Below are 27,138 nucleotides of genomic sequence, written 5' to 3' on the forward strand. Positions count from 1 at the left end.
GGGAAGGGTGGGAAAATCTGTCGCAATGTTTCATGTAAAGGGTGAATGATAGTTCGTGTATAGTGTATAGTTCATGTATAGTTCACCTTTTACTTTTACCTTTTACAAGTTCGAGTTTGACTTTGAATTAATTGCTTGGAAGTGAAGCTGCAGTTTCTGTTTGATGCCTTATTTCTATAGTTTTTGTCTGAACCATGTGCAATTGCAAAGTTTTAACATGCCAAGTAGAAAACCTGGAAGCTTTAGAAAATGTGCCTAGTTTGAGGCTGTGAATGTTGGTGGCTGGTGAACACTTACTGTTGTGATCATAAGGCAGACATTTTGACAGAATTTAGTAGTTTCAAGCCTTGACAGGTACTTCTAGGAAATTGTTCAAATGAACGGTAAGTACAAGGGTGTGTACCATCATTAAATTCCCCTTGGCATCTAATAGTAATTTGAAGTGTTTCTACAGTGCTTCATATCCTAAGAAGATCAGGAAAGACCAAAATGGCACAGAAAGATCTTCTTTTCCTTTTTTGTTAGGAGTCTGGTGGTACTTTGAACAAAATTATATCTTGAAATAAGTAAATAGTATCCTTAATCTCTAGAGTAAAGCTGTTGTAACAATTTATGCTGTTCTATACCCAGAGGAGAAAAAGCTCATCAGTGTATTTGTATGAATGTATTTCAGTACTCCTTGAAAAATTAATTTGCAAATTCATGTGTTTTTTTGGAATAAATGCCATCTCACTTTGTCCTTCCGTGTGGGACATGACTATATGGTAGGAGAGTAAATGTGCCATTTTCACTCCACAGAGATATCACTTTACAGCCCAGGGAATGAATACTTTCCTTGTATCAGATGTGCTATATCGAGTCTGGAATGTTTTACATGTTTCCAGTTAGCTGGAGAGAACTCCAGAAAATACTCAGGAAGAGTAGAAATAATAGGGATTTTCTCATTTCTCGAATGGAACTTTATGGCATATAGTGAGGAAGCTAACACCATCTAATGGAGCAGATTATTTCTGAGTGAATCGAGTGCTTTGTGTGAATCATGTTTTCCATATGGTAATGAAAACTGTGCAGGGTGTATTTTGGTTCATGTTTCCACACACACTGACTGCCTTTATTCACGCTGACAGCCACCTTTCATGAGTACCCCTGCTCATCAAGAGGAAGCTGTTGGTGCCTTTAGTACCAGTGAAGTGCTGCTTTTTCCCTTGTGGTAACTTCTTTATTTTCTCTTCCTGAGAATTTTTTGAGATTTTTTCAAACCTACCAGACTGGGGTGGAAATGACAGATGACAGATGTGGCAGTCTAAATGTACAGGTTCATATAATTAGGCTGCCTAAAAACCACACTGTGGAGTGTCTGTGTCAGCCCTGCTTGTGGCTGCTCATTTTGTTGTTTACATTGCTTCACTTTTCACAAACTTGATGTTTACTGAGTGGAAATATTATTGCTTAGAGTCTGATAATGAAGTAAGGTGCTTCGCCTTTTCTGTTTTGTAGTGTAACCTCTTGTACTCCTTCATATCTTTTCCATGAAAAAAAATTCCTGTATATTTAACTTCCTTGCATTTTTTCCTGCATACCTGTTGCTATTGTGTACAAGCATGACCATCAGTATTTTTGTTTTATCTTTCACTACTTTCCTTGTATTGTGTTTTGTCCCTGAGGCTATTGCCCCTTCATAAACAAAATACCACCTTTAATATTTGTCCGTCCATGACTTATCCTGACACGTGAGACTGAAACTCTTTCACTGATGTTAATCATTCAATGAGTATTTCATTGTCCCCTGAGTGAACCCATGCTGTGAATTCTGAACTATAAACATGTTAGGTTTTCTGTGGCACCTCTAAGTATCAGCATAAAAATAGGAACCCTTTCCCTGCAAGGACTGCACAGAAGGACTCCCTGAACATGGCAAACAATTGCAAAAAATTTGTGAAAATGAGAAAAGTTTTTATTTTCTTGCAGTTTTCTTTAGGAAAACAGAAATCCATCTAGCACCTGTGCACAATTCCTGGTAGGGATAGATGTCTGTTGAGCAACCTTGCTGGAAACAATCCAGCAATATAGGTGGCTGCCAAAGCCCTTCCCTCTCCACCAGCAAAACAGAGCTTGTTCACAGTGGATGCACTATACGGAAGTGAGTAGTCAAAGGGGTGCACAGCACACCTTCTGTTACTTCCCCCATGTGAGGAACACGGCCGGCTCCCCCAGATTTTTCTCTCAACTAAGGACATGAAACAAAACACCAAAAAACATGCTTTAATAGAGTGTGTGGGCTGGGAATGTAAATGTAATAATATGCAGGAGTAAGAGATGTGGGGCTTTTTTTGCCTGTAGGTACCAAGCACTTCTGTGCGTTCCCCACAACCCCATGCTGTTTTCTATAACTGCACCTTTTACTTCAGTTGTACTGTGTCTGAACATGCACATGAATGATTTCACTTCTTCACAGAGTTTATGCAAAGCTTTTCATGTTTTTCATGTTTCTCATTCACCAAACCAGAAAGCATTCAATGTGCAAAGCGCTTGCTTTCATTATTTGTGTTGTAAAGGAGGGTCTTTTTGAATTCTGAATTTTATATCGCAAGAGATTTTGAAATTTGGGTATTTTAAGTCAGAACAACCTCCAAAACTGTGCAGTTGAAAATGATTTACACACTTTCAAGACATGCCTTCCTCTGCAGTCTGCCATATTCAGGTGAAGAGGCCTATGTCAGCTGAATTCATAAAGTGAAATTGGTAAAGACTCTTCAAGAGCAATACCAAACACTGATGCAAATCAGAAGTATATAATACTCCCCATTTTGGTGGCTGAAAGTTGTCTAAATACAGTATTTTTCTGTTCTTTTAAATAGTCTCAGAAAACCCTGTAAATATGCTTTATTTTTTTAATCTGCTTTTCCTAAGTGTTAGAAATATGAAAAATAATTATATTAATAAAGTGCTTCAGCTGTACCTCTTCTTCTCCTATCAAATGCTATATTCCATACTGAGTTACAAGTTCTAGCCAGGAATTTCTAATTTGATATATTGCTCCTACAATTTCTTGGGAAGACTGAACAGGGTTTGAAGGTATATTCCTCCCAGTCTTAAGTCCAATTTAGCTTACGTACAATTTCCAGACAAAAATAGCATTTTGATCTTCCTTATGGTTTAAGAATTTCGAGTGACTTTTGTATCATTTGCATTTGCACCTACTTAAGTTAGAGTGGTAGTGGAGGATGGAGGTGAGCCAGCACAGTGATATTGATATGTCATATTTAGTTTGGTTTGGTTGGTTTGGTGTTCTCTTGTCTTTTCTTAACCACTCTTTGAGCCATCTTAGAAGGACTGTAAGATTGGTTCAAGGCCTGCATAAACTTAAATTCACTGCCACTAAGGTGTTACTCTCAGCTTTTTTTAAAAAATTCTTCTTTAGTATTTTTTAATTGGTATAATACAAGGCAGAGATATGTTTACTGCAATTTTGACATGCTTTATGCAAACTGGCACAGCTTTATTAATTTTAATTCCTGACTTGATACGACATTCTTAAAGATTGAGCTCGTCTGATGACTAATAGTACATCATCTGTTATATAAGTTATGACTGGTATGCATTATGTAAATATATAAAGACAGAGTATTTTCTATTGAAATTAACAATTAATAATATCCAGGTAGGTGCCTAACCTGGCAAAGAGGATTGTTGTGAAATAGTAGCTTCAGAGCTAGAGTTAGTATTTCTCTTACATGTACATGAATGTGTAGTACCTGAACACACAGTGTGCTCTGCAATGGGGCAAGATCCCTCCTTATGTTACATTAGTGGTCAGTGCGACTGGGAAGCATGATGTCTGTGCTGGTGTGCTGGCAGGGTTCCCACTGTGCTTTTGGGGCTTTCTTAATTAATTTTCTGAGCCTGGATTAATGGGATCCCATATATGTCTTGTCATAAATTATACCAGCTAAAGCCTGCTCTGAATCGTAGATTTTCACCTTGTTTTTGCTCTGTAGGTGGGTGCAGAGGAATGGATGTAAGACTCATGTGACCCTCTTTTCTTTGGACTAATCCACAGACTTCACAAACAAGGGATCTTCTGGCCTCCAGGGGGGAAGAACTGTAAGAACTGTGTCTTCTCTTCCAGCTGGACTTGAGCTTGCCCTCTCTGGGCACTGGGCTGTCTGGGCACAAAGTAGCTCTGAGCTTGAAAGCTGTGTGATCAGACTGGCGTGGCAAAGCAAGCTGAAAGCTGTTTGCAAAGCACAGCGTGGGCATTCCTGGACTAGTGTTGTTGCTCCACCAGTTCCAGAGGCATTTTGTGGTTAGGCAGAGCAGTGACCCCTCTTACTTGTCTCCGTTGAAGGCATTGGTAATCTGCTTTCAGTCTTTCAGTTAAGGGATGGAGGCATTGTGGTGTAGCACTGCACCAGTTGCCAGCTCTTTAGTGGAGATCTTAAAGGCCCTGCCAGATCAGTCTTCTGGATGAATTGAGGGGTAGCATAAAGCAGAGAAGGACTGTGGCTACAGGTTTGGGTGTCCATCTGTGTATAAGCTCGTGGTGTAGTCTGCATCCACTATTCTAGTCTCTCTCTCCTCCTATGGATGAAAATGGTGGTGAGATTATGGCACTATAAGCTTTAGCATGTTTTGGAGATTAGAAGACAAGTTTTTCAAGCATCTGAAAGGAGACGAATGTTTTATGTTTGTCCTCACATTTTTTTAGTGTGTGCCCTTTTCAGGATTAGGAGGAGGTGAGTCAAGCAGCTCAACAGCTGGACACTGCTGCAAGGGTTGTGCCTGTCCTTTTGCAGCCTCTGACCCCATTGTCCTGCCCACTCCTTTGCTTGTGCAAGTCACAGGTGAAAATAACCATACAAAAATAAGTTGTTTTCTACTTGTTTGATGAGCAAAATGGGCTTCCTGAAAGAATAGTCGAACACCAAAATGGTTCAAAGGAGAGAGGAGATCTTTAGAGTGTTAAGATGACCAGGATTGCTCTGGAAGCAGTGAGATTTCATGGTTTACAATGCCTCACCTTTAATACACTGGTCACTCTAAAAGCAACAGGATGAGTAGCCTGTGGAAGTTTGTGAGGCACCAAACAACACTGAATGAGTTTAGAATTGTCATTTCCTATAACTCATTAGTAAAATGTATAATAGGTCTTTGTGTCTTCTGGTTCAGATATATGGGAATAGTAAGAAAAAAACCCAGCTAACACCCACTATGTGTAGGAAACCACAATGTTCCAAATGCTAAAAATGTTGCTTTTTATTGAAAACAGAATTTCAGAGTCTTAACAGGTGAGGTCATCCTCGCTTTACCTGTACAAATCAATTTGTTCTCTTAGGGGAGAGACGTTAAACCTCAAAGATATTACTGTTTTCAGTTCTGCTTAATTTTCATATGTGCATTCATAAATTGTGAGGGTAATGGCAGTACTCTTGCAAGCCTTAAATAGTCTTAAAAGTCCCAAATGTAGATGTGCTGCTGTAAGCACTGTTGTGTTGGACTTAGTTGCAGTAAGTTACTGAATCCTTCACAGATAAGGTGAGAAATGGTGAAAGAATTTGAATTGTGTCATCTGTGTTGGCATCGGGGATGAGTGTTTTAGGCTTTCTTTCTCTTTCTTTAGCAAAATTTAATTGCGTTATTTATTACAAGCATCCATTTTGAGGCAATAGTTTCCAGGCATGTATTTTAATTTTGAATTCAAATAAATAAACCTGGGTGTGTTATGAGAAGGCTAGTCGGTCCGTCCCATGATTTTTAGGCATATTGTATCACTTTCCATTTCTGAATTCCATAACTTTTTGATAAATTGGATCTATAGAGTTATGCTTTTTCCCTGAGTACATTTGATTGCTGAATATGTAGTTAATCATCAGTCTTTTCCCTGATGGGAATCTTTCACTGAATGCCAGTGGCATTCAAACTGGTCTAATAGTAAGTTGTGGCAAAAATACTTTCTTTTAAAAATTACCTTAAAAAAAATAAAAAATCAGTCCTGGCTTTTCTCTGCCCTCTGACATCCCAGAAACTCTCTCCTTATTATATAATTATATAATTAAACAATATATTTAATTATAAAATTGAATAAATTTAAATGCAGCAGACGATTCTTTGCCTAAAAGTAAAATTTAGGAGTGGATGAAGAAGGAGCGAGATCATGCATATTAAAAGTGAGTTATTGACTTTTTTCCCCCAACAGAAGCTAAACTGAGTCATCATATTGCATAAAGTTTGCAATACTACAGGCCTGACTTGATATCATTCTTTAAAAGATGACTGTAGATATGAGGATTTATATGAAATCACATCAGATGAGAGTCTGGTATAGAAATTGTAATGTAAATCAGATCATGAAATCTGAAGCTACTGTTCTGCTATGTGTAAGATATGCAAATGTGAAGTACCTCTTGACATGTTTTCTTTGAAAGTTTTAAAATGTAAAAATGCATTATGATCTTTCAGTGGGCAGACTCTTTTTCTAGTTGTCAGAGAAACAAGAGCAGTATGGTTATTATTGAAGTAACTTATTTTTCTCCTCAACAATCTTCAAGAGTCTTCAGGAATCTTGAATTATACTTTTTATAAATTAAACTTGTATTTGCTATAAGTTAAACTGTTTAATTCCTGTAAATGAGAGATGATGACCCCATCAAAACTGAAATTGTATTTAGAGGAACTGTAGGAATTTATTTATGGGAGTAATGTACTACAGAATCATTATATAATATGCATAACAGAATCAGATGAATGCTGGGTTTCAGCATTCTCAGTAGTCATATGTTCTGCTATACTCCCTGTACTCTTCTTTCTTCATGTGATGTCCTGCTAAGGAAAATGTGCTTTTGAGGGGAGACTAGAGGATGATTTTTGTTCTTTGTCTGTTCTGTGGGACTGTTCCAGCCAGCCACTTAATTAAAATAAGGCATGGAAGAAAGTAAACTCATGTGTATGTTTTCAATTAGTGGGGGTTTTTTTGGTGGTTGTTTTTGGTTTTGTTTTTTTTTTTTTGGTCAGTGGATGAAATCTCAATTACTCTAACCACAGGTGCAAAATTTTGTCTTTTTTACTGTTATTTGTTTCAAGATGAAGGAAAGACTGCTTCACATTTACCCTGAGGAGGGTAAATGTGATTTTGTGAGGCTGCTTGACAGCTGTTAATAGAGATATAATCTCTTTTTTGTTATAGGTGAAATTTTGAATTCTAGAGAACATACTGAATTAGTTCACAGTTTGCAAGGTGCTTGCAGCAGTTCATCATACCTCATTAAACAGGGAGTGGGAGAAACCTGCCAGAACTCTGCCATATGGATGGCACTGCAGAAGTACAACTAATGCAAGGGCACAGATTTCCTAAAGTCAGCTTCTGACAGTGGTATGAATCATACTGCTCAGTTTTGTTACAGATGGTGGTGTACTACGCTGAGGTCTCACACTGACCTGAGTGGGACTAGTCATTCTTTGTGCAAATCACAGATACAAAACTGAGCACTTAAATTTACCATGTGAGGAATATATGAAAGTGTATTATTTGTGCACATATTTGAATGTTTAGCCTGATGAAAACAAGCAGCGTGATGTGTCTGTTCCTTCATTTTGTCTTTTGGAAGTATTTTGTAGTTTATATATGTTTCACTTCTCTTTTCTCTGCCAGTTCCCAGAGATTAGGTTCTGAGCTGTGAATATTTTTTTTCCCTTAAGAGATTTTAAGGTGGATTTTATGACTTTAACATTTTTCCTAGCATTTTTAATTATTCTGAGGTTAGCTTTTTTTAAAAAAAATTCCATTCCACTCTTTTTCCCAGAACCTTGGTTCTTCTTATATGTATGTTTTGTGCATTTTCTGTGGTTTTCCTTCATATTAGTTTATCACAAATTTTGGATTTCTGTGTTTCTTTCTCTTATTCTTGCCCTTTTGTAAACTGTTAAAGAGAATATATTTGAATGACATCTGAGCTGCAAGTTTCAGAAAACATCAGAAACATAATTTTTGGAAAAAAACCCCTCTTGTGTTTTTCAAAAAGTAAACCTCTTTTACATAAAGAATTCTACAGAATTATAGAACCTCCTTTTCTTCACATTGTTTTCTTTTCATGTGTGGATTGATAGGAGATGGTTGATTATTGTGTTCAGCAGATGAGATTCACTTCACTGGCAGAATCCCTCATAAGAATACTGATTTGTTTTGTTTTGTTTTCAGTGCAATGAAACTTCCTTCTTTTTTGAAGCACGTAACAAGGTCACCTGCAAACATCTCTGGAAATGCTGTGTAGAGCATCATACATTTTTCAGGTAAGTGATAGAGAAACTGTGGTTTCCTTAGGGCCACTACACTGAATGAGAACCTTATTATACATACAGAGTGTTGTAACACAGGCTTGCTGTCTGGAAACACAATTTTACTTGTGGTTATAGAATGCTCTTAAAAACCGACTCCTTCCCTTTTCTTACAATGATGTGAAAGAGTGATTTTAAAATAGGGTAATTTGGTGGTTTCTTTTATCTTAGCATTCTTTTAAAAACAATATTTCAGGTTGTACAGACTAGGCTTTAACAGAAGTGTCCACAAATATATATGGCAGGATTTAAGCTACCATATAGATTTTTACATATTTATCCACCAAATTTTCTGTAGCATCATTGGCTTGAGTGAGGCCTTTGGATTTCAGACACTACTATTTCCTACAGTGCACAGAATTCTGGTTGGTTGGTTGGTTGATTTTTGGTTTTGTTTTTTTTCATAAAAACTCATTGAATTTCCATAATGTTTTGCTTACTTGTTGGAGTGTATAAAATCTTCCCAATGGTGCACATCTCAAAGCACTTTATTTTACTGTTGCAAAAATGCCAAGAGAAATGTGCAAGTCTAATTAGAACCCAGGTGTGCTTGGGGTTGACTTTAGCAGTGCTATAAAGTAATAAACTCAGAATCCCTCCTTCAGTCTCACTACTGTGGCATGGTGGGTTTTCCTGCTTCTGTGAAATATTAAGTGAAAGGCTGCTGGTGCCAGCAGTTTACACTTGACTCTGAAATAAAAAGATATGTAGTCAAAAGAGGAGGGGATAAACAGGTGGCTTTGGGAGACTCTCAGCCCCAAAAGAGTCTGTCTGGAGGTAGGGATGAAGAGGAACTGGCAGAAAATAATATTTTTTCGAGTCAAAAGTTTGTATTCTCTTTTCTTGAATTGGGAAGGGAACCATAATTGAGACCTAGCTATGTAATTTACTCTGTTGTTTTATTTTTCAAACTACACAGAGTGCCAGAGAATGAATCAAACTCTCTGTCAAGAAAAGTCGGCAAGTTTGGATCCATAGGTTATAAACATCGGTACAGGTGAATTTATGTAATTGTTTGAACTTCAATTCATTCCTTCTTCATTAATTCTTTTCTCCTCTTTCCTTCCAATGAAAGAAAACCCCACACAGACTATGACTCAAAGCAGTTCTGAAGACAAAGCATGAATCAGGGCCATTTTTACAGGCTCTCCTTGGGAGTCTGGCAGTTTGGGGACAAATGTTTTTTCTCATTCTCCAGATCCCCGGAACTGGTTAAGGTCCACAGTCAAAGTGAGAGCAGCCTTGGAAGTGCTTGAAATCAGTGTCTCCCTATAGGTCCTGAAATTATGTTCATATCCTAAAGGGGTTTTCCTGACAAGTAGGGAATACCAAAACAAGGGTGTATCTTTTCTGAGTGGAATAGGTGGCAAAATTGGGTGAATGTTCAAGCCTATAAGCCATGAAAGATGCTGAAAACTTCAGCCTAAGAGTGTATAGGGAGCACTGTTTTCGCCATCACTCAAGAAATACATAGATGAAATACATGGATCATAATGAGTAAGGTTGATTAAGTAAATCATTAGTTAGGCAGATCTTTGTCACTGCCTGTGGTGGTTTGAAAAACCTTTTCTCTGAGATAGTAATGGTTTGCCTCACTGATAATACTGGACCAATCAATAGTCCACGTGTGCCCTATGGAAATTACATAACCACAAAAACGGAAGAGAAGGGTGTGAAGATAGTGTAGAAGGTAGGTGGCCATGATCTGAGCCGTGAGGAGGCAGGGGGCCAGTGAGCCCCTCTGGGGGCCAAGGGCCTCCAGCCCCCGCTGAGGCTACGGGAGACCCGGTATAGTGTCAAAGCTGGACCGAGTCCCATAATCAAGAGCTGGAAAAGTTTCCTTACTGTCAGCAGCAGCAGAAGACAATGAAAGTGGCAGTGGAGCAGTCCTGAACAGAGACAGCTAAAAGCCAAAAGATAGCCAGTAGCAAAGAGGTAACGTGAAGCCGGCTGAAAGACGCAGAGATGTTCCTGCAGGAGGGAGAGCTGGCAACAAAACAGAGGAAAACTCAACAGAGCTGGTTTGGGGTAAGACTGTATTACTTTCCCAAAAACCCAGAGACTTCTTGAAGAGGAGGGCTGGACTTCCAAACCCTTAGGGAGTCCCAAAATGCAGCAGCAGCTAGAGAGAGAGAGAGAGAAAGGAGCTGAAAAACCCGGACTCGTCCTGAGAGCTGAGCCGGGACGGAATGCGGAGGAGGTGGCTGTGCCCTCTGCTGCTGCTGCTTTTTCTATCATGCTGGCAAGCTGAGACAGAGCAAAAGAGCTTTGGTAAGACTGAACTGAAAGCTGCCTTAAATGCTCTAACCCAAGAGAAGTGAAGGTCTCCAAGGAAAATCCCCCGAAGGCTCGGGCTCGGGGTTGGAATTTCTACAAAGTAAGAACAAAATCCTGACTGCCATACTTAATCAGCTGCCTTGGAAAAAGTGGAGGACACTAATCAGTGCCACAAGAAAACTGAAATGAAGGAACTGTGGCCTGAGAAGTGACAGAAAGATTTTCTCTTTTCTTCTTGGACTTTTATTGAAGAAAAGGAGAAATTTAATTTAATGTAAATATATATGTGGGTGTAAATAAACCTCTGTAAATATTTTCCCCTTCTCCCAATAATGAATTGGTTGTGTTTTGTCTGAAAACTCTCCACATGAGGTGAAAAGAGATCAAGTCCATACCATCACTAAACCCTCTCACAGGGGCAAACTGTGGGAGGGAGGGGCTTGAACTTAAAAATTAGATTCTTGGGAGTTTCAAACCACCACACTGCCTCTTAGGAAGACTTTTGTGAAAACAAGTCTGAAAACAGTTTCTCCAGCAGCTCCTGAATTGCAGTTAGTGTCTGTGGTAGGTACTAATAGCTGTGTATAATAGTAGCTCTTTTACACTTGCTCTCAATCAATCAGAATTCATACTCAGCTGTTACCCTTGGATGTAAGATCTTGCTTGTAGTGCCAGTTCTGAGTCTGAGCTCGTGTGACTGAATCTGGTCTTCAAAAAGGATCACTGTATGTATTCTGTAATCCAGACTATTTGGGTTATAACATTATCTGGCATGATCCAACTTCTCCTTTCTGCAGATAACAGGGAAATGATTGTACAGCCTTTTGGGTTTCTTAGTTGGATCCTGACCTGCACTACCCCATTTGTAACAGCGAATAGAAGTTCATGGGAGTACTGCAGATGAACTTTCTGTACTGGACCGTTTCAGCAGATTGGAGCAGGGCACTGGTACTGGGGAGGAGAAAGCTTTGAACTGACAAGAACTTTCCAATAAATTAAAAAGAAAACATACCATGAAACATTTACCTATGTCTGAACTATCACTCTTGGTGGTGCACTTAGTTTAATTTTATTTTTTTAATAAGTTTCCAGGGTGGCCTGTGATATGGCTTGCCATGTTGGTATGATGGGCATTACCAACAGCTGTGTTTATAATCTTAGTTTTATCTAGAAAACACTAAAATATGTATTTCCCTTCTAGTATGAAGTCTTCCCTGTATTGCTGCAGTGATTTCTTGTGGAGTCCCCCTGACCTGAGTGGGTGTTCTAGTAAATGGGGGTTGTTAATGATAAATCGGTGCAGTAGTTACAGCATTTTCATGTTATTTGAGAATCTTTTCTTTGCTTTGCATATCCATCAGCTTTGACTGTCTTCCCTCTTTGCCTTCGGACTCTGTTGTAGCACAGAAAGCAGTGACAATGTTGTGTATCTGTACACATCATTAGCTTAAAGCAGAAACCATAATCCCACCATTTGTCTGTGTATGTGTGGGGACCATAATATTGTCTTTTGGCTGGTCTTTTAGGTTTTGGTGTGGTGTTTTATTTTTTTTGTTGTTGTTTGCTTTGTTTCTTGTTAGTGTTTGTTTGTGTGTTTTGAGTTTTGTTTTTGTTGTTGTTTGTTTGGTTTGGGTTTTTTTGTTGTTGTTGCTGTTGTTTGGGGGGTCTTCTGGTTTTTTTTTGTGTGGGTGGGGTGTTTTTAATCTTGTAGGTATTTCTCATTATGTGGCAGACAGTTTTCAGGAAAGCAGTTTCCTTGTCTTAAGATCAGATACTTTGGAAGTATTAGGGGGAGTGGAAGATCCTATTCCCCAGTTAAAACTGCTTCTGCTATTTGCAAGACTGTCATGGTTCCGAGACATAGAAGTTGAGCAGAAGCGCTTTCTGGCTAACTTGGGAGCATCCATTAAAATGAATACAAAAAGAAAAAAAGCATTACTGTGATGTAGTGTTAGAATTCAGGAATTTTTGTCCATTAATTATTTTACAAGCTTGAGAAGATAAAATTTCTGCAGTGCTGACTACGTATGTAGGGCTGTTGGTGAAAATACAATCAGTATTTAATGGAGTCTATTCACATAACTCAGGAAGTCTCCATATGTAAAACCTATATAACTGCTTAGTACTTTCTACTACAGTACCTGTTACTTCAAAATCATGAAACTGCAGATGTCAAGGGAGTTAATAGTAAAACCTACTTCTTTTGTGTAGAAAGTTTCCAGAAGCAAAAATGGAGTTTTGGGGAGGAATATGAGGTCTATTTTACATTTTTTTGATGAACACTATATTCCGCTTAGTCACATGGAGAGGAACATTAAAATGAGCATAAAATAGTGTATTTAAACTTAATAGCTTATGTAAGTTGTGCAGTGAAGAAGAGCCTTACTGTAGGTGGGAATCAGGACTTTTACTCAATTTGTTATAGTTTGGGTCTGGGCTAGTGAGAGTCCTTTATTACAGTTTGTTTTGCAGTCTTTGAGGTTGTCATTCTACATGGCAGAGAAGTATCCCCTTACTGGCTGGAACTGAACAATATTAAATATGTTTTCCTGTGGTGAAAACTTACAGAAAGAATTCAGGAAGAAATCAAACTGCTTAAGAAAGTCATATGTTAGAATATTCTAAGTTAGACAAGCTCATGCTATTTTCACTATTCCTAACAAACCAACATTTTGTTTTAGTGGCTTAACTCCTCTTGAAAATGCAAAATATAGAAGAGGTTGGCCTAATCTCTTGATGATTTTGCCAACAACTGATTCAACCCAAAATTCAGGGTAGTGCTACTCAGCAGAACCAGAAGTGGGATGAGAAGTGAATAGCAACAAAACATGCTACCCAAAACCCATACAGCTTTTTTCCAGTCTAAAGATCCTGTTTCTTTGATAACTTTTCCAGGTGTTTTCCCATTACTTTTTTTGTGTTTTTAAGTGGCAAAACGTCTTTGCGAATGACCAGAGACCCCTCAGTGCAGCTCCCGCGGCCTGACCAGAGCATTGAAAGAAGTCGCAGCAAGACTTACCCCAAAAGAACACAACAAACAGGTAAGTCCTTGTCTAGTCAGCCTGTGGAGAGATGTCTTATTTGATCTTGGGTTCATTTTGTCTTTTGCCTTAGGTCAGTGTTTATATCTAAACCTAACAGGGTATAAAGACTCCAGTTGCTGTGTCTTAAAGATGATAAAACCCCATGTGTGTAGGTCTAACGTAAAGGCTGAAAGGGAAGTTTGAAAACAGGCAGTGACAACATGTTTCTTTTCAGGAGACCTGTCTCTCACAAAAGAATTTTATACCTGTGTGTCTTGGTTAGTATGCCATTATTCAGGCTGTTGACCCAAGGCGTCTCTCTTGTGCATCCTCTTCTCAGTTCAAGAGCAGTATCCCTTTACTTTGATGTTAAGTGGAACAGAAGTTAGTGCCACGCCCTTGGCAATTTTAGCATGTCTCAAATGTCTGAGCTGGAAACCTATTCTGCGTGCTGAAGATGTCAGGGAAAGCTGGAAATTTTTACAGGTGTTAGAGGAGCTGTGTAAGATTAAGCATGGATCACAGGAGTCATGCCTAGAATAATGGTTGTTTCCTGGAGTTTAGTAATAGAGATGTCAAGCTGCAGTTCTGCATGTGATTACGTGGGTATGCTCAGCTTCATCTATGACAGAAGTCACATGCATTTTAGTCGAACTTGTGCATGGAGTTAAGTGTATGTATGTGTCTTAGCTGTTTGAGAAAAAACTTGGCTTTAAAATACAAAAATATTTCTTTATTATGGATTAATATGCCCCTATAAACTTTTGAGAATCTATTTTTGAGTAGAGAGTAGACATACATCTCTGGAAACCTCCCATGTTTATTCTGGGTGCTGTCTTTTGACTCAAAAACAAAGCTAGTGTATTCTGCCTTTTAGCTGCGGTAGGTCTTGAAATGTAACATAATTAAAAGTATAGTCCTTGGAAAATAGGAGCAGTTTACAACATTTTTCTTTTTAATTTTTATTTTAGTTTATTTCATTTAGTGTAAAAGGAGAAGGATTGATATGTTTTCTGATTCTGTTATCTTTTTGTTGTGTCTGCCAATGTAAGTGGGTGCCTCAAAGGTCAAGAAGCCATATACCCTTGAACTTAGTGACTTAGACTTTTGTTCATCTGGACTGTCCCATTCTTAGGGTAGGAGTTCAAACCAAACAGCTTTTCCCACCCCATTACTCCTCAGTTCTGTTGTGTGGAAATTTGTGTGGCTATTGAGAGGTAAAGTTGTCAGGTCTTAAATTGAAAATAATGTTTGCCTTAGCACAGGCAGCAAAAGTCAGTCTGTATTGCTGCAAGGGTGTGCCTCTGTTTTGCTTTTGTGTGTGTTGTGCTTATTTTTTTTCAGTCTCTTTGACTGAAATTGTGAGGAAAACTGAAACCTTCCTGTAGCCTCTTCTGCTGATGTAACATGATGCAGAATTCTGTGTTTGCTCTTCTGGTGAATTTAAATACTCTGTTTCACTTTAAAATGAAACAGCTGCTTTGTCACCGTTTTACTTATATGTAGTCGTGTAATCTCTGTCACTCGCCTGGATGTTTTGCGTTTAGTTCAACTTAATTGATTACCCATGTGTTCAAGTGTGCAGTTATTTTCCACTAAGGCAGGTGCATTATCTCAAATGATATTAATGTTAAATAAATTTGTTTCATTTCCCACTCAAAGTATGGGCTAAAGGAACAGAGCTGTGTCATTCAAATTCCATCTTTCCCTATAAATAAGCATATTTTGTCATCTTTATTTTTCCATTTTGTCTTTGGCTATTCACAGTGATAAACCCTGAATACTCTTTCTCCATTTAAACAAGACTTTCAGAAGCTGAATGAAGACTAATGCTACTTCTCCTCCCTGTGTCAGAAAGCGTGACAATCTATTGCATGCCACTAGGATAAATCCTTCCCTTTTCACTGAAAATTGTTTTTGGATATATAGCAAAGTCCATTTCACACAATAAATCAAGACTGTTTGATACATTTTGAACATCACTTGCTTAAATATATTAACCCAATGTAGATTTTATTTTACAGACTAATTTTTATCTTGGAAATTACCCTGGTGGTGTAATAAATTTTATGAGTTACGTAGAAGTTTCCCTGACTGAAATGTTTGAGAGAATAATATGACATTTCTTTTTAAAATAAATATCCCTCTTGCATAATGAGGTTCTGCAGGTGGATATTGTTGATGGTTAGTCCTTTGTTCTTGATGTTTCTTTTCTGGTATGGGATAACAGGATTAAATATGCCTTGTTCAGCATTTTAAACAGGGTGATTTTAGTTTTGCATGTATTGTGTATTTCTTGAGGTATTTTCTGTGAAATGCCACTTGAATTAAGATCCAACTGGGCATGGCTTATAATTTAGTTTTATGGAATGAAAATCAGGGTTCCATTTATTTTCCCCAAATCCAGTAACAACTTACAAATTACTCTTTCTTCCACCTTTACTGAGCTCAGCATCTTTCCTCACTTGCCTCTTGACTTTTTTTCCTCTTTTCTTAAGACTGCAAAATAAAGTATATCAAAGGCTTCCATTCTTCAGCCAGTTCAATTAGCCTTTCTGGTTTGGGTTGTTTTTTTTCTTGTCTGTTGGTACCAGTAATGGGACCAGCCACAGCAGTGTTTTTGGGACAATTAGAACAAATGCATGACTGTAATATATGCAACTGGCACTGCCTCCATCACATAAATGTGTATGAAGTGCTAAAGCCTCTAGCCTCTGGCATCTCATTAAAATCTTTTCCCTTCTTTCTTTTCATATACATGTTCTGGTGTTATAAACAGTTGTATGGTATGTGCTTTTTGTATATATTCTTTCTGTCACCTGAAGGCTGATGTTTAGCTATCTTTTGCAGAGCTAAGCACTAAAGTTTCCTTGTCTCTTTGGTCCATTAAAGTAGGCTAAACTCATTAGGACTGCAGCCACTTGGTGAACCCTGGGTTAAGAGTTTGAGTAGGTGCCAAGATAATGATAGAAAGTATTATTTGTATTTTCAGTAAAAATATTTGGCTTTAACAGAGGGATTGAATACTGTGAACAGAGAGAAACTATCTTTCTTGTATAAAATACAGTGCTATTGATTGCTTCCCCTGATAGCCTAGGCAATGCAGACAGTTTGGCTTCAGCATGGCAGATTATTTTCCTAGAATCCAGATTACAGTGGTTTAAAATGCAGTAACCTCCATTTTGTCACTTGCTTAATACGTTTCATATCTCAGTTGCTCTAGGGTTAGTTGAAAAATCAGATCAGGAAACTTCAATGGCTATGCTTTTATATCAGTTTTAAACTATGTTTTTATGTTAGTGCATAGGGGGTTTTTTGCTGTATGTTCAGGCTGATGTTCAAGTTGGTGTTCAGTTAGAGAAGGGTTTTTTGTTTTGTTCTGTAAAGTCAAATAAGTGAAATATGTGTAATTTGTTTCATTTACTTTTCTCCCCGTTTCATCTGAAAGAGAATTACAGTTGCATTTTGCTGAAATTGCAAACCATAAACTCAAACAAGATCTCTCGTTATTCTGCCTTACCCTCTTAGGGCAAGGCTGATAGTGTTCAGCTTTCCCAACAGTGTATAGGGTGAAAGCATTCATTATTCTTTTGGTTGAATGCTGGACATGAAAAGCTTCTTGGGAACATCCTCTCAGGACAAACACTGATGTGGCCAGACCTATTGCCATGGACCTGAGTTTATTCAGCAATGGAAAACACATTGCTCGGGGTTTGTTGTTGTTTGGTAGCTGAGGACTTGATTTGTCCCTGCCTTGTACTCTGGGTATTTGTATAAACTGGTGTAAAAAGTGCTGCCATTCTGATTTAAAAGCCAGGTGGAGAACTGAGTGTGGATATTACAATTACAGTACTGTCTGTATTATAATAATCCCTGAGCAATCACCAGCAGTCACAGTCTCTGCTCTGACTGACACACATACTGGCACAGATGCCTGACATTACCCTGCTTCACCAGCCTCAGTCATGGTAGGTAGAACTGTTGGTCTGGCACAGTCAAAGTCATAAATCTTTTCCCAGAAAATTGTGAGATTGGGTTTGAAAGTTAAATTTTTAGGAAATGCATCTTGGGATGGTTTCATCTGTTTACTTATTTATTAACTTCGAGCTTTACACTTTAAAGTGTAATTAATTTAGATCCCTGGTTTTATAAAAGGATGGATGTGACAACTTCTGCATTTCATGTGTGGGGTGTGAGATATGCAAACCCTTGAGGCTACAGGCTTGGAAACTGATATGAAAAATAAATATTATCACAGAGTAGGCTGTGACAGTCCATTCATTTTTACAGGCTCTTAGTAGTACATGGTCCTACTGCATGTTTTCCGTTTGATCACACCATCTTTGCTCTCATGACTAGGTTTAAATACAAACAGATAACGTCAGTTAAATGGCTTTAGTTGATAAGAAACAGGCATGACAAGCTAACTAGCTTGACTGACTGCTATGGTTTTGGACACTTGAGTTTTAAAAAATGTAATAATCTGCTTGAATTGAATGCACAAATCAGCACTAAGATAGCCATAAAAGGGAACTGAAGTGTGTGCATTCACCTTATTGGGAAAGTTCAGTGCAGGCAATACTGAGAGTACCTTATCTGACCAAAGGTAAACAACCAGGAAAACCTCCTACAAATAAGATGTTTGAGATTTCAGGTTATCTAAGGTATTCTGGAGAAGCCTATTACCTTGGCATGCAAGAAACAGTGATATAGATAAATTATTCCCATGGTGTTAGCATTTGGATCGGTTTTCTGGAATCTATTCTTTTATATTAAGTAATCTATATCATACATGGGTTGGTAGAACAGTATTGTAGTTAGTAAAAGGTACAACAGGTGGTACATACTGTAAGTGTGGACAGAAAGCTCCTGATTGAGCTTGTTATTAGTACAAAAGAATTGCACAGCAAGAGCTTTCTTTTTTTAAAAAATCAAATCCAAGGTCCTTGTTGTGGATAACAGTGATATCAAACACAGCTATTATGAGATCTTGTCTTGGTAGAAACCTATTTCGTATTTCTGGGTAGATTGTGCCTGTGTGCAGTAGTCACTGGTATGTTGTCTTCGGTTTTTGTATCTTTGGTTTTCCCTCAAGTAAATACTTGTTAAAATAATAGAATAGAAACCAACAATGAGAAGCACCTGCTTCTTTTTTGAGGACTTACTAGAGCTGGGTGCTCCAAAAACTGATGTGCTGAAATTAGTTCTTTTGTTTGAAAAAGTCATATCTTTGCTGATTTCAATACTTTTGTGGACCACGCTATTATAGTGGTCCACGCTATTTTATCTTGTGGATTTGATGGCCTGGGAAGGGCAAGCTAAATGTACCTAGATGGAAAAAAATATGGTGAGAAGTCCTTAGATAGCCTTGTAATTTAATTGTGACCTAATCCATTTTCATTTCATTACCAGTACCTTCCTTAAAGGTTGGAAGTTTCTGCTTCCTGTTCTTATCTGCTTTATATTTATTTATTTGTGATTTTTGGCTGTAGACATTCTTCTGCTTTTAGAGGTCAGAGGAAGAATTATTGGGAAGTGACATCATAGCACCAGTAGGAGCAAACCTGTACTCTCTTCACACCTTTCTTCTCATTGTTGACTGAGCAAGGAATTCCTTTCTGTTGACTATGACATAATATCCCTTTGAGAGCAACATCTTCACACTTTGTCTTATGTGGAAGAGTAATGAATGCACCCCATGTTAAACTTTCTTGTGATCTGGTACCATTAAAATTAAGGATGAGACACAAAAGTGTGATCCTTATAGACCCTTAGCAAGTAGAGCATACACCAGATATCTTGTGTGTCATTTTATTTCTCATACTGCCCTGTGTTCAGTATGTTATTATGCTGAATAGATGTGCAAGCATTTATGCTACAGGACTGTTCTGTTTTTGGCTCTTTTTTCAGGTTCTAAAAACATGAGCCAGATTTCAACAAATGGGGAAAATGAAGGAACCACCAAAATTATTGCACCTTCTCCAGTGAAAAGGTGTGTATACCAGCATTTCCTTACAGCTTTTAAGAGATTTCATATTGCATTGGATAGAGGAACACATTTAGTAATATTTAGTAACAGTTTATCCTGCCCTTGAGTTCAGTACCATCTGATCTGCTGTCAAAGGTCAGAAAGTGTTGCCCAGTAATTGATTTTGTAAAACCCTGATCTTCTGATGAGTGTGGAACAGGGATTTCAAGAGACACAAGGTTTGGAAACTGTAAATCAGCACAAGTTAATGGGAAGGCAGACAGTTCCAGGTTAAGTAGGAAACAAACTGTTAATGACCCAAGGGGCACTGGTCAGGATAGTCTTACTAGTCCCTTGCCTGAGAGCTGTGGGCTGGCTGTCAGAGCCCTCAGGGCAGGGGTCTTCTGTCACTGAACTAGGCAAGCTGTGCTTGGGGTGTGTGGGCAGGGAGGAGCTTAGCATGGGCTCTCCTCCAGCACTGCTGTTAATCTGGCAGTTGATTAGCCATTACACTGTCCAATTCCTACAAAACTCATGAGTGTTTCTTCCTGATCCATAGAAGTAGTGATTTGCTAGGGCTCCTCTGAATTTGTGTGGTCTGCTGTGTCTACTTATTAGTGCTGAAGTGCACATCTCTAATTATTAGGCATATTTGAAAGCAAGAGGTAAGGCTCAGTTCCAGAAAGGAGTTTATATACCCACCATTAATTTTAGGTGGAATTTGTTTGCCTGAATCAGAAAAAGAGTGATCTGACAAAAGAATGAATCAAAAACTCCGTACCTCACTTTTTTATTTAGTTACCTGAATGTCTGTCTCTGCATCCTCAGTAGCCCTGACAGTTTTGTGGTTTTTTCTGTTTGGTTGGTTTTGTTTTGTTTTTGTTTGTTTGTTTGATTGGTTGGTTTGGTTTGGTTTTTTGTTGGTTTTTTTTTGGTTTTGTTTTTTTTGTTTCTTTGTTTTTTTTAACTGTGTAACTCTGGACTTGTCTCTGCAATGAAGGTATGGGCTTCACAAGCTTCACAGTCTTAAGACTGACGTCTTAAGAAGGGTCTAAAATATTTACCGCAAAGTACTTAGTGAATAGTGTTTTCTATTCCCTAATATTTAGAACAGTTGACCTCCAGAAGAAGAGCTGTGCTGGTTTTAACCCACAAAACCCAAATGTATAACCCAGCATCCTGGGGCATGAACAGAGTGGTGTTCTTTGGGCCCCCTGAGTCCAAAGTAAAAGGAGAGGGGAAAACCTGTTGGTGAGGGTGCTGTTGCAGCCTGGTCAAGAGTGGTAGTTGCAGTCTGGTTGAGAGTAGTGCTCTGCAGTCTTCCTCTGGATCCCATGAGTGGTTAAAAAAAGTCCCAAGACTCCCAAGATTATATATTCGCCAGTTCAGGCAGGAATGCCCAGTACCTCCCTCAGGGCAGGGAGTTCCACAATGAGTGTGAGGACAGAGGGCACCCTCCTATCTCACAGGCCTCTTAACACCCAGTTTATAGCCTGAGGAGTCAGGCTGCTCTGGGCAGATGGTGTAAATGGTCTATTGATAACAGTTTCTGGGAAATGGCATGGAAGGCTATAGAATACACAGTTTTGGGTTACACCCATCCAGTGAGGAACTGGTCCCAGCTGTTCTAACTAGGACAAGAGCTGAGTTTAATTTCTTCCTCATTTTGAGGAAAATCGAATCCAATATTCTTAGAAAATAATGATTATAAGTTAAAAGAAAGTTTATGATTTTCATGCTGAAGGGAGGCCACTGAGCAGAAAACAATAAAGAGGTATCTAAATAAAGGGAGGGCATAAAGAGGACACAGCCAGTCTCTTTCCAGTGGTGCCCAGTGACAGAGCCAGAGGTGATGGGCACAAACTGAAACACAGGAGGTTCTCTATGAATATCAAAACCCCACTTTTTTCCTTATGAAGATGACTAAGTACTGGCACAGACTGCCCAGGGATGTGGTGGAATCTCCATCCTTGGAGAAAATTCAACAGCTGTCTGGGAGTAGTCCTGGACAATTGAATCTGTGTGGCCCTGCTGGAGCAGGCAGTTGGACCAGATTATATCCAGAGGATCCTGACAGTCCCACCATTTTGTTGTTCTGGGATTTTTTAGGAGAGCGAAAGATACAGAGCAAGAGGTCCCATTATTCCGGAGTGCAGAGATGACCATATTGGGAGGCATGGGAGCCCTTCACTACAGCCTGTGCTCTGAATGCTTTGTATGAATTTTTACCAATGAACTGTTAAAAAGAAATGAGTAGGCAGGCTATAGAGGACGAAACAAAATAAGGGGCTCTTAACATGGCAGCTTTAAGGTTTCTGGGTTTAGTTTCTTAACAGTCTAAAAGCAATTCATAGGCAAATTCTTACTGAGTCATGTTTTTTAACAGTGTTAGTCACTTTCGCCAAAAAAATAAAAGTGTTGGAAGATGTTTTTCTTTTAGAATTTTATTTGTTTTTCCCTGTGTCTCTGCCTGAGCATGTAAAAAACCTTTCAGGTCTGCCAGGCTTAGTATATGTGACAGCCAGCACACAAAATTTGTAAAGCAAATTTGGTAGTTTGCTCCATCCTGTGTAATTCTTGCATTAATTGTCAGTCATGTTTGCAAAGCATTTTTAATCAGCTCTCACAAGCTGAGTTTTCATAGTTTAACTCTATCTCATTCACTGTTGAGATACGTTGTTGATTGCACATGCATAAATTGTATAAATTCAAAGTAAACCATAAAAAAGCCCCAACAACAGTAATCTCACATGAAATTCAGATCCTAACCTTTTCAGATACTTTGAGTGAACTCTGTACCTTTTGCTATTGCATCCCTGGAGATACTACTAGTATCTGAAGAGCTGCTGTGCTCTAGGTTTCTATCTGTAAAGAGTGTGTCTGCTCCAAATGAATAATGGCCTAGGAATTTAATGCAGTAAATTCACCTCCCAGGTAATTTCTCTGTCTCTTTTTTAAGATTTGAAAACAGCGTTCACATTTCTTTGAGTTCAATATCAGTATTGTTCAGTAGTTCATGCTGTGCAAAATCAATTGCTTTTTGCAATACAGGACTGAGACATATTTGCCTGAGTTATTTGCTTTGTCTGTAGTAAGCACATATTTCTGAGCCTGGGAATAGATTGTATACACCTATGAGTCAATGATTAGTGGATGTAGTATGAAGAAAATGATTTACCTGATAAGGTGTAATTTAATTTCTTTTCCTGCTGACTCACCGTAGCTTCGCATTTTGTTCACTATGTGAGAATTAAACGATTAACTCAGTGACCCATAGTAACCAAAGGCTAAGGTTAAAAGTGGATTATGAGTTAAGTAGCCATGATTCCTTCATAAAGCTGAGTCTGTCACCTCCTGCTCTGGGCAAAGAACTCCAGCTTAAATCTTCCTCTCGGTAAGCAACTTTTATTTTTTCCGCTTGAGTTGCACTTTGTAATGATATGATATATTAATGATTGTACTGGGCTGCTGTTAGTAATAATTCCTGAAGACCTTAGTGAAAATCAATGTGGCTGCCCAGTTCTGCATCAAGTGAACTGCTTGTTCTTGTAGAGAGATGGTGATACAGGAAAACCATACCTGGCCATTGGCAAGGACATGGGTGCAAAAGCATGCTTCAACTAAAAGCCATTCTCCAACATGTGAAGTGGCAGTCCATCCAGGAGCATTAATGGTTAGAAGCTGTAAAACTGGACACTGTGAGAATTATGGGAGTACAGGAAGAATTGGAGTATCCTGCTGGTTTTGCCCCAATCTCCCATAATTATGAGAGACTGGTTACAAAGACTGATAAATCTCTCAGGCTGGTGACTACCTTTACTGTCCTGGTACATCACCTTTCAGCAGTCAGTGAAGTCAGCCCTTTCACATTGTTAGTTAAAACAAAAGAAAACATAAGACTTTACTGGGCAGGGAATGAGAAGAATATGCCACTCAGTGAAACTATGAGCCTGTGGTCTGTCATTCTTTGAATAGTTACTACTCCATGCCTTTGTTGCTCCCATCGTAAAGCAGGTACTGTAGACCTGGAAAAATGGTAGAGAAATATGAGTAAGGATAATCAGAGGTATGTGATGACTCCTATATTGTGAGAGTTGAAATAGTCTGTGATTCTTTCACTTGGAAAAGAGATTAGATAGTCGTTAAAAATGTATATTAAAGAAATATGGTGTTCAATTTGTGATTACAGAATCATCATTCATAGGGCTGCTTTTTTTTTTTTCTATAATCACAGAAACAGTGAGCAACATAGGGTGAAAGTTTTGAGCCAGGTGGAAGTTTTGAAATAAAATAATTGTTTATGCCACAGTTAAATACTGGAGCATACTTCTACCAGGCACTATTTATGCCAAAAATTAAAAAAATGTTCAAGAGGGTGTTTAAGTAAATTCATGGAAGAAAGTTTCATCAACAGCTATGTGAAATAAAATGCAGGTAAAACCTCTGATTCAATAATCTGTTGACTGCATATTGTGGAAGACTGTGAGAGCATATCGTGTGTTTGCCTTATTGTTAGACTGCTTGCCTAAATGTCTGTTCTTGTTTATTCTGAGACAACACTGACCATTTTTCTGACTCAGTGCCACTATAATTATAAACTCGTAGAGCTGATTTTTTTTCCCCCCTTATGATCTCTCTTTCTAGGAGATATTTTTCACCTGTTTGCCCTCTTTCACACAGCAGACAAATAACTAAATGCCAGGGTGGGTCTCTGTAATGCCTGTAAAATTAGTTTTTAAGAGGTCAGTGTAAGAGAAAATGTGACTGTATGTTGTGGGTTTAAAATATATATATATATATATATACACTTTTATTTAGCTTTAAAAAGATGAAAAATGAAAACAGTCCAGAAACCCAAAGAAGTAAATCAAGTGCTCCATGGGAGGAAAATGGTCCACAGAGGTAAGGCAGGGCATGATGTCTTGGATATTGTACCATGGTAAATATGCCACAGCTGTAGGCTGAAGGATATTAATATAATATATTAGTGTGTTATTGGGGTCATCATAAATCTGTATTGCATGTAAGTAGATAGGTTCTGTCGTGGATATATAAGCAATTAAAAATGAGGAAAGTATGTGCAGGAGGAGGTGATCACTGAATGAAAATCACCAGCGGCTTTCCACAGAGGTGTCTTTTGGGGCACCATGATGATTTACCCTTTGTGCTCCTTCTGTAAGCATCAGTAGTTTTCAGAGTAAGGACAAAACGGTGTGTAAATACTCTTTTGATAGGATAGACCTTTTTTTTGTTGTTGTTTTGTTATTTTTAAAGAAGAAATGGTGTCGTCACATTTTGGCTCCAGTGCTTAAATTGCGGTCAGGACAGCAGGAAATTTGATTCTGCAGGAGTTAAAGAATGATAGGATTGAGTTTTAGCATGTCCATGCATTCTAAAGGACTATGCAGTTTCAGACACATAAGCAGACTCTATGTTGCACAGGGGCTTTGACAGCTTCTAATAATAATTCTCATTGAGATGAACTGTGGGAACTTTTCACCTGTGCAGAGCAGTGCTGTCTGCAGAATTAGGTGAAGAAGAATGTATCCAATTTGGATGGGCAGAGGCTGTAAGGAAAGCAAAAAAAAATATATTAGGTGGAATTTTGTGAGAATTATCATCTTTTTGCCATACAGTTGTGAAAAAGACTAAGTGGTATTAGATACAGATATGTGGTTGAGTTTAACATACTTCCTCCAAAAAGTGGCAGAATGTCAGTAGACCGCCTTGGTGACAGGTGACATGACAGAGTGACTTATACTGCATCCCAGGCTCAGTTACACTCTTGGAAAAGGTCCTTACACTTCTGTAGGAAGGTATCACAGGGTAATCTATTCATGCAGTTGATAGTCTAGATGTAATTTGTAACTACCCAACATATTGGCTCTCACTTAGGCTAAAGCACATAACTTGGGCTTGAAGCACCTCCACACCCCTTTGCAGAGGTTTGTGTGGATGAATTGCAGAGAGACAGAACTAAAATTATTTCATGTTCCTAAGCATCAGCTCTGTTATGAAGATATACATCATGACAGGACTGATATGGGAAGTTTTCATACATAGAAAACGTAAAGAACAGAGGTGCAGAAAACATCAAGAATAGAGATGCATTTGAATACCTAGCTCTGGGTTGGGTAAGTCATACTAAAGCAAAGAAATTTTATTATGCTAAAAAAATATGGATACACTTGGATCTACATTTTGTAAGCTTAGATCTGTTGGCTTGGCAATGCTAAGAGGTCTCTCTCCTACAGTTACGAGAGAAACGTATTTACTGCTAGACAGCAGTGCCATCTGTATTTACATAGCACACACACACACACACACACACACTCAGAAGCAGGTATAGCTGAATATGTACACATGTGGGTGTGAGCCTTCTTGTTTTTGTAAGCTGGATCTCAGTTAACTGGCCTATTTGTCCTGGAAATTTTAAAGCTGACTGTTTGCTCTTCCTTTTTAACCTTAGTGGACTGTATAATTCCCCCAATGACCGCAACAAATCACCAAAGTTTCCTTACTCGCACCGAAGGAACCCATCAGGTGGCAGCGAGAATGAGTCTGGGCAACCAGTGCGGAGGAGGTAAGAGCCTGGGATTAGTTACTGTGATCTTCTCACTGTAGAAACTTGAGGTCCTGTGTGTCTGTGTTTGGCTCTTGGAGGCACAGCTGGGTCCTGGGAAAAGGGGTATTCGCAGGGCCAGTCAAATAAAAATACCTGAGTGAGGTTGTTTGCTTGTGTGCTGTTCTGAGTATTCGGAAAATGATGTTAAAAATATGAGAAATTTCATTATTGGCATGTACAAGTTCCTTTCAGTTGCTGCAGGTGTTCTTGCTTGGTGAACAAAAGGACTGATGGATGTCCCTTGCTTGACAGTGAGCTTCCAACACAGAGCAGTGTTTTAAGTATGTTGCTTTGCTTTAACTGGCACAAGGATTAAATGAATGAGCCATAAGGCTGTCTTCAGCAGTCCCATGTGTGACTTTACATTAGAGAGGAAGGCAACAAAAATACCACTGTGTAATACTTAGTGTGTTTTCAATTGGTAATGCAAATTACAGGGACAGTTCTGAAGTGATGCAGTACTTAGAGACTGTGTGTTACCTGGGATGATTTGTCCTGCTGAGAAGCTGCTTTCATCGCTGAGGCACCCTGCCTGCTACTGTGATCCATTGTAAAGTATAAGCAAGCATAGATATTGTGCCACATTCTTTACAGTCTTCTAAGACTGCCTTATGAGCAGCACCTGAGAGTTACATCTCCTCAGAAATGATTACCTGGCTTTTAAAGCCAAGGTTTGCAAAGGGGTCTCTGACAACACAGCTGTATTGATTAGGAAATCTGATTTGATATGGGGCTTTTATGCTGGTCAAGTTTCTGAACTACTCCAGACCTTTTTATATGCCATTAGTTGTCTGAAACAGGAGGGAAGAAACTCATTCACGATGTATGCTTACTGATATCAGGTACATCAATGTAATTCTGTCTAAGGCAATAGATTTATCCTGTTGGACAGAGCCCTCATAGGTGTTGATAGC

At 38.6% G+C, this 27,138-nt stretch overlaps 1 protein-coding gene across 6 annotated transcripts in view; it reads left to right on the top strand.

Moving 5' to 3' along the window:
* Window positions 1-27,138, top strand: part of EPB41L4A (erythrocyte membrane protein band 4.1 like 4A) — a 133,148-nt gene that overhangs the window by 83,313 nt on the left and 22,697 nt on the right. For 2 of the 6 annotated variants that reach the window (XM_032675281.1, XM_032675284.1), the window contains exons 10-15: window positions 8,195-8,286; window positions 9,251-9,328; window positions 13,504-13,649; window positions 19,542-19,623; window positions 24,418-24,501; window positions 26,069-26,182. In XM_032675281.1, coding sequence (XP_032531172.1) covers window positions 8,195-8,286; window positions 9,251-9,328; window positions 13,504-13,649; window positions 19,542-19,623; window positions 24,418-24,501; window positions 26,069-26,182 — 596 coding nt within the window. The remainder of the gene's footprint in view (window positions 1-8,194; window positions 8,287-9,250; window positions 9,329-13,503; window positions 13,650-19,541; window positions 19,624-24,417; window positions 24,502-26,068; window positions 26,183-27,138) is intronic. The other 4 variants (XM_032675283.1, XM_032675286.1, XM_032675285.1 and 1 more) reach the window with 3 other exon arrangements.

The sequence above is a fragment of the Chiroxiphia lanceolata genome, chromosome Z (genome assembly GCF_009829145.1).
Source record: "Chiroxiphia lanceolata isolate bChiLan1 chromosome Z, bChiLan1.pri, whole genome shotgun sequence".
In the NCBI taxonomy this organism is placed as follows: Eukaryota; Metazoa; Chordata; class Aves; order Passeriformes; family Pipridae; genus Chiroxiphia; species Chiroxiphia lanceolata.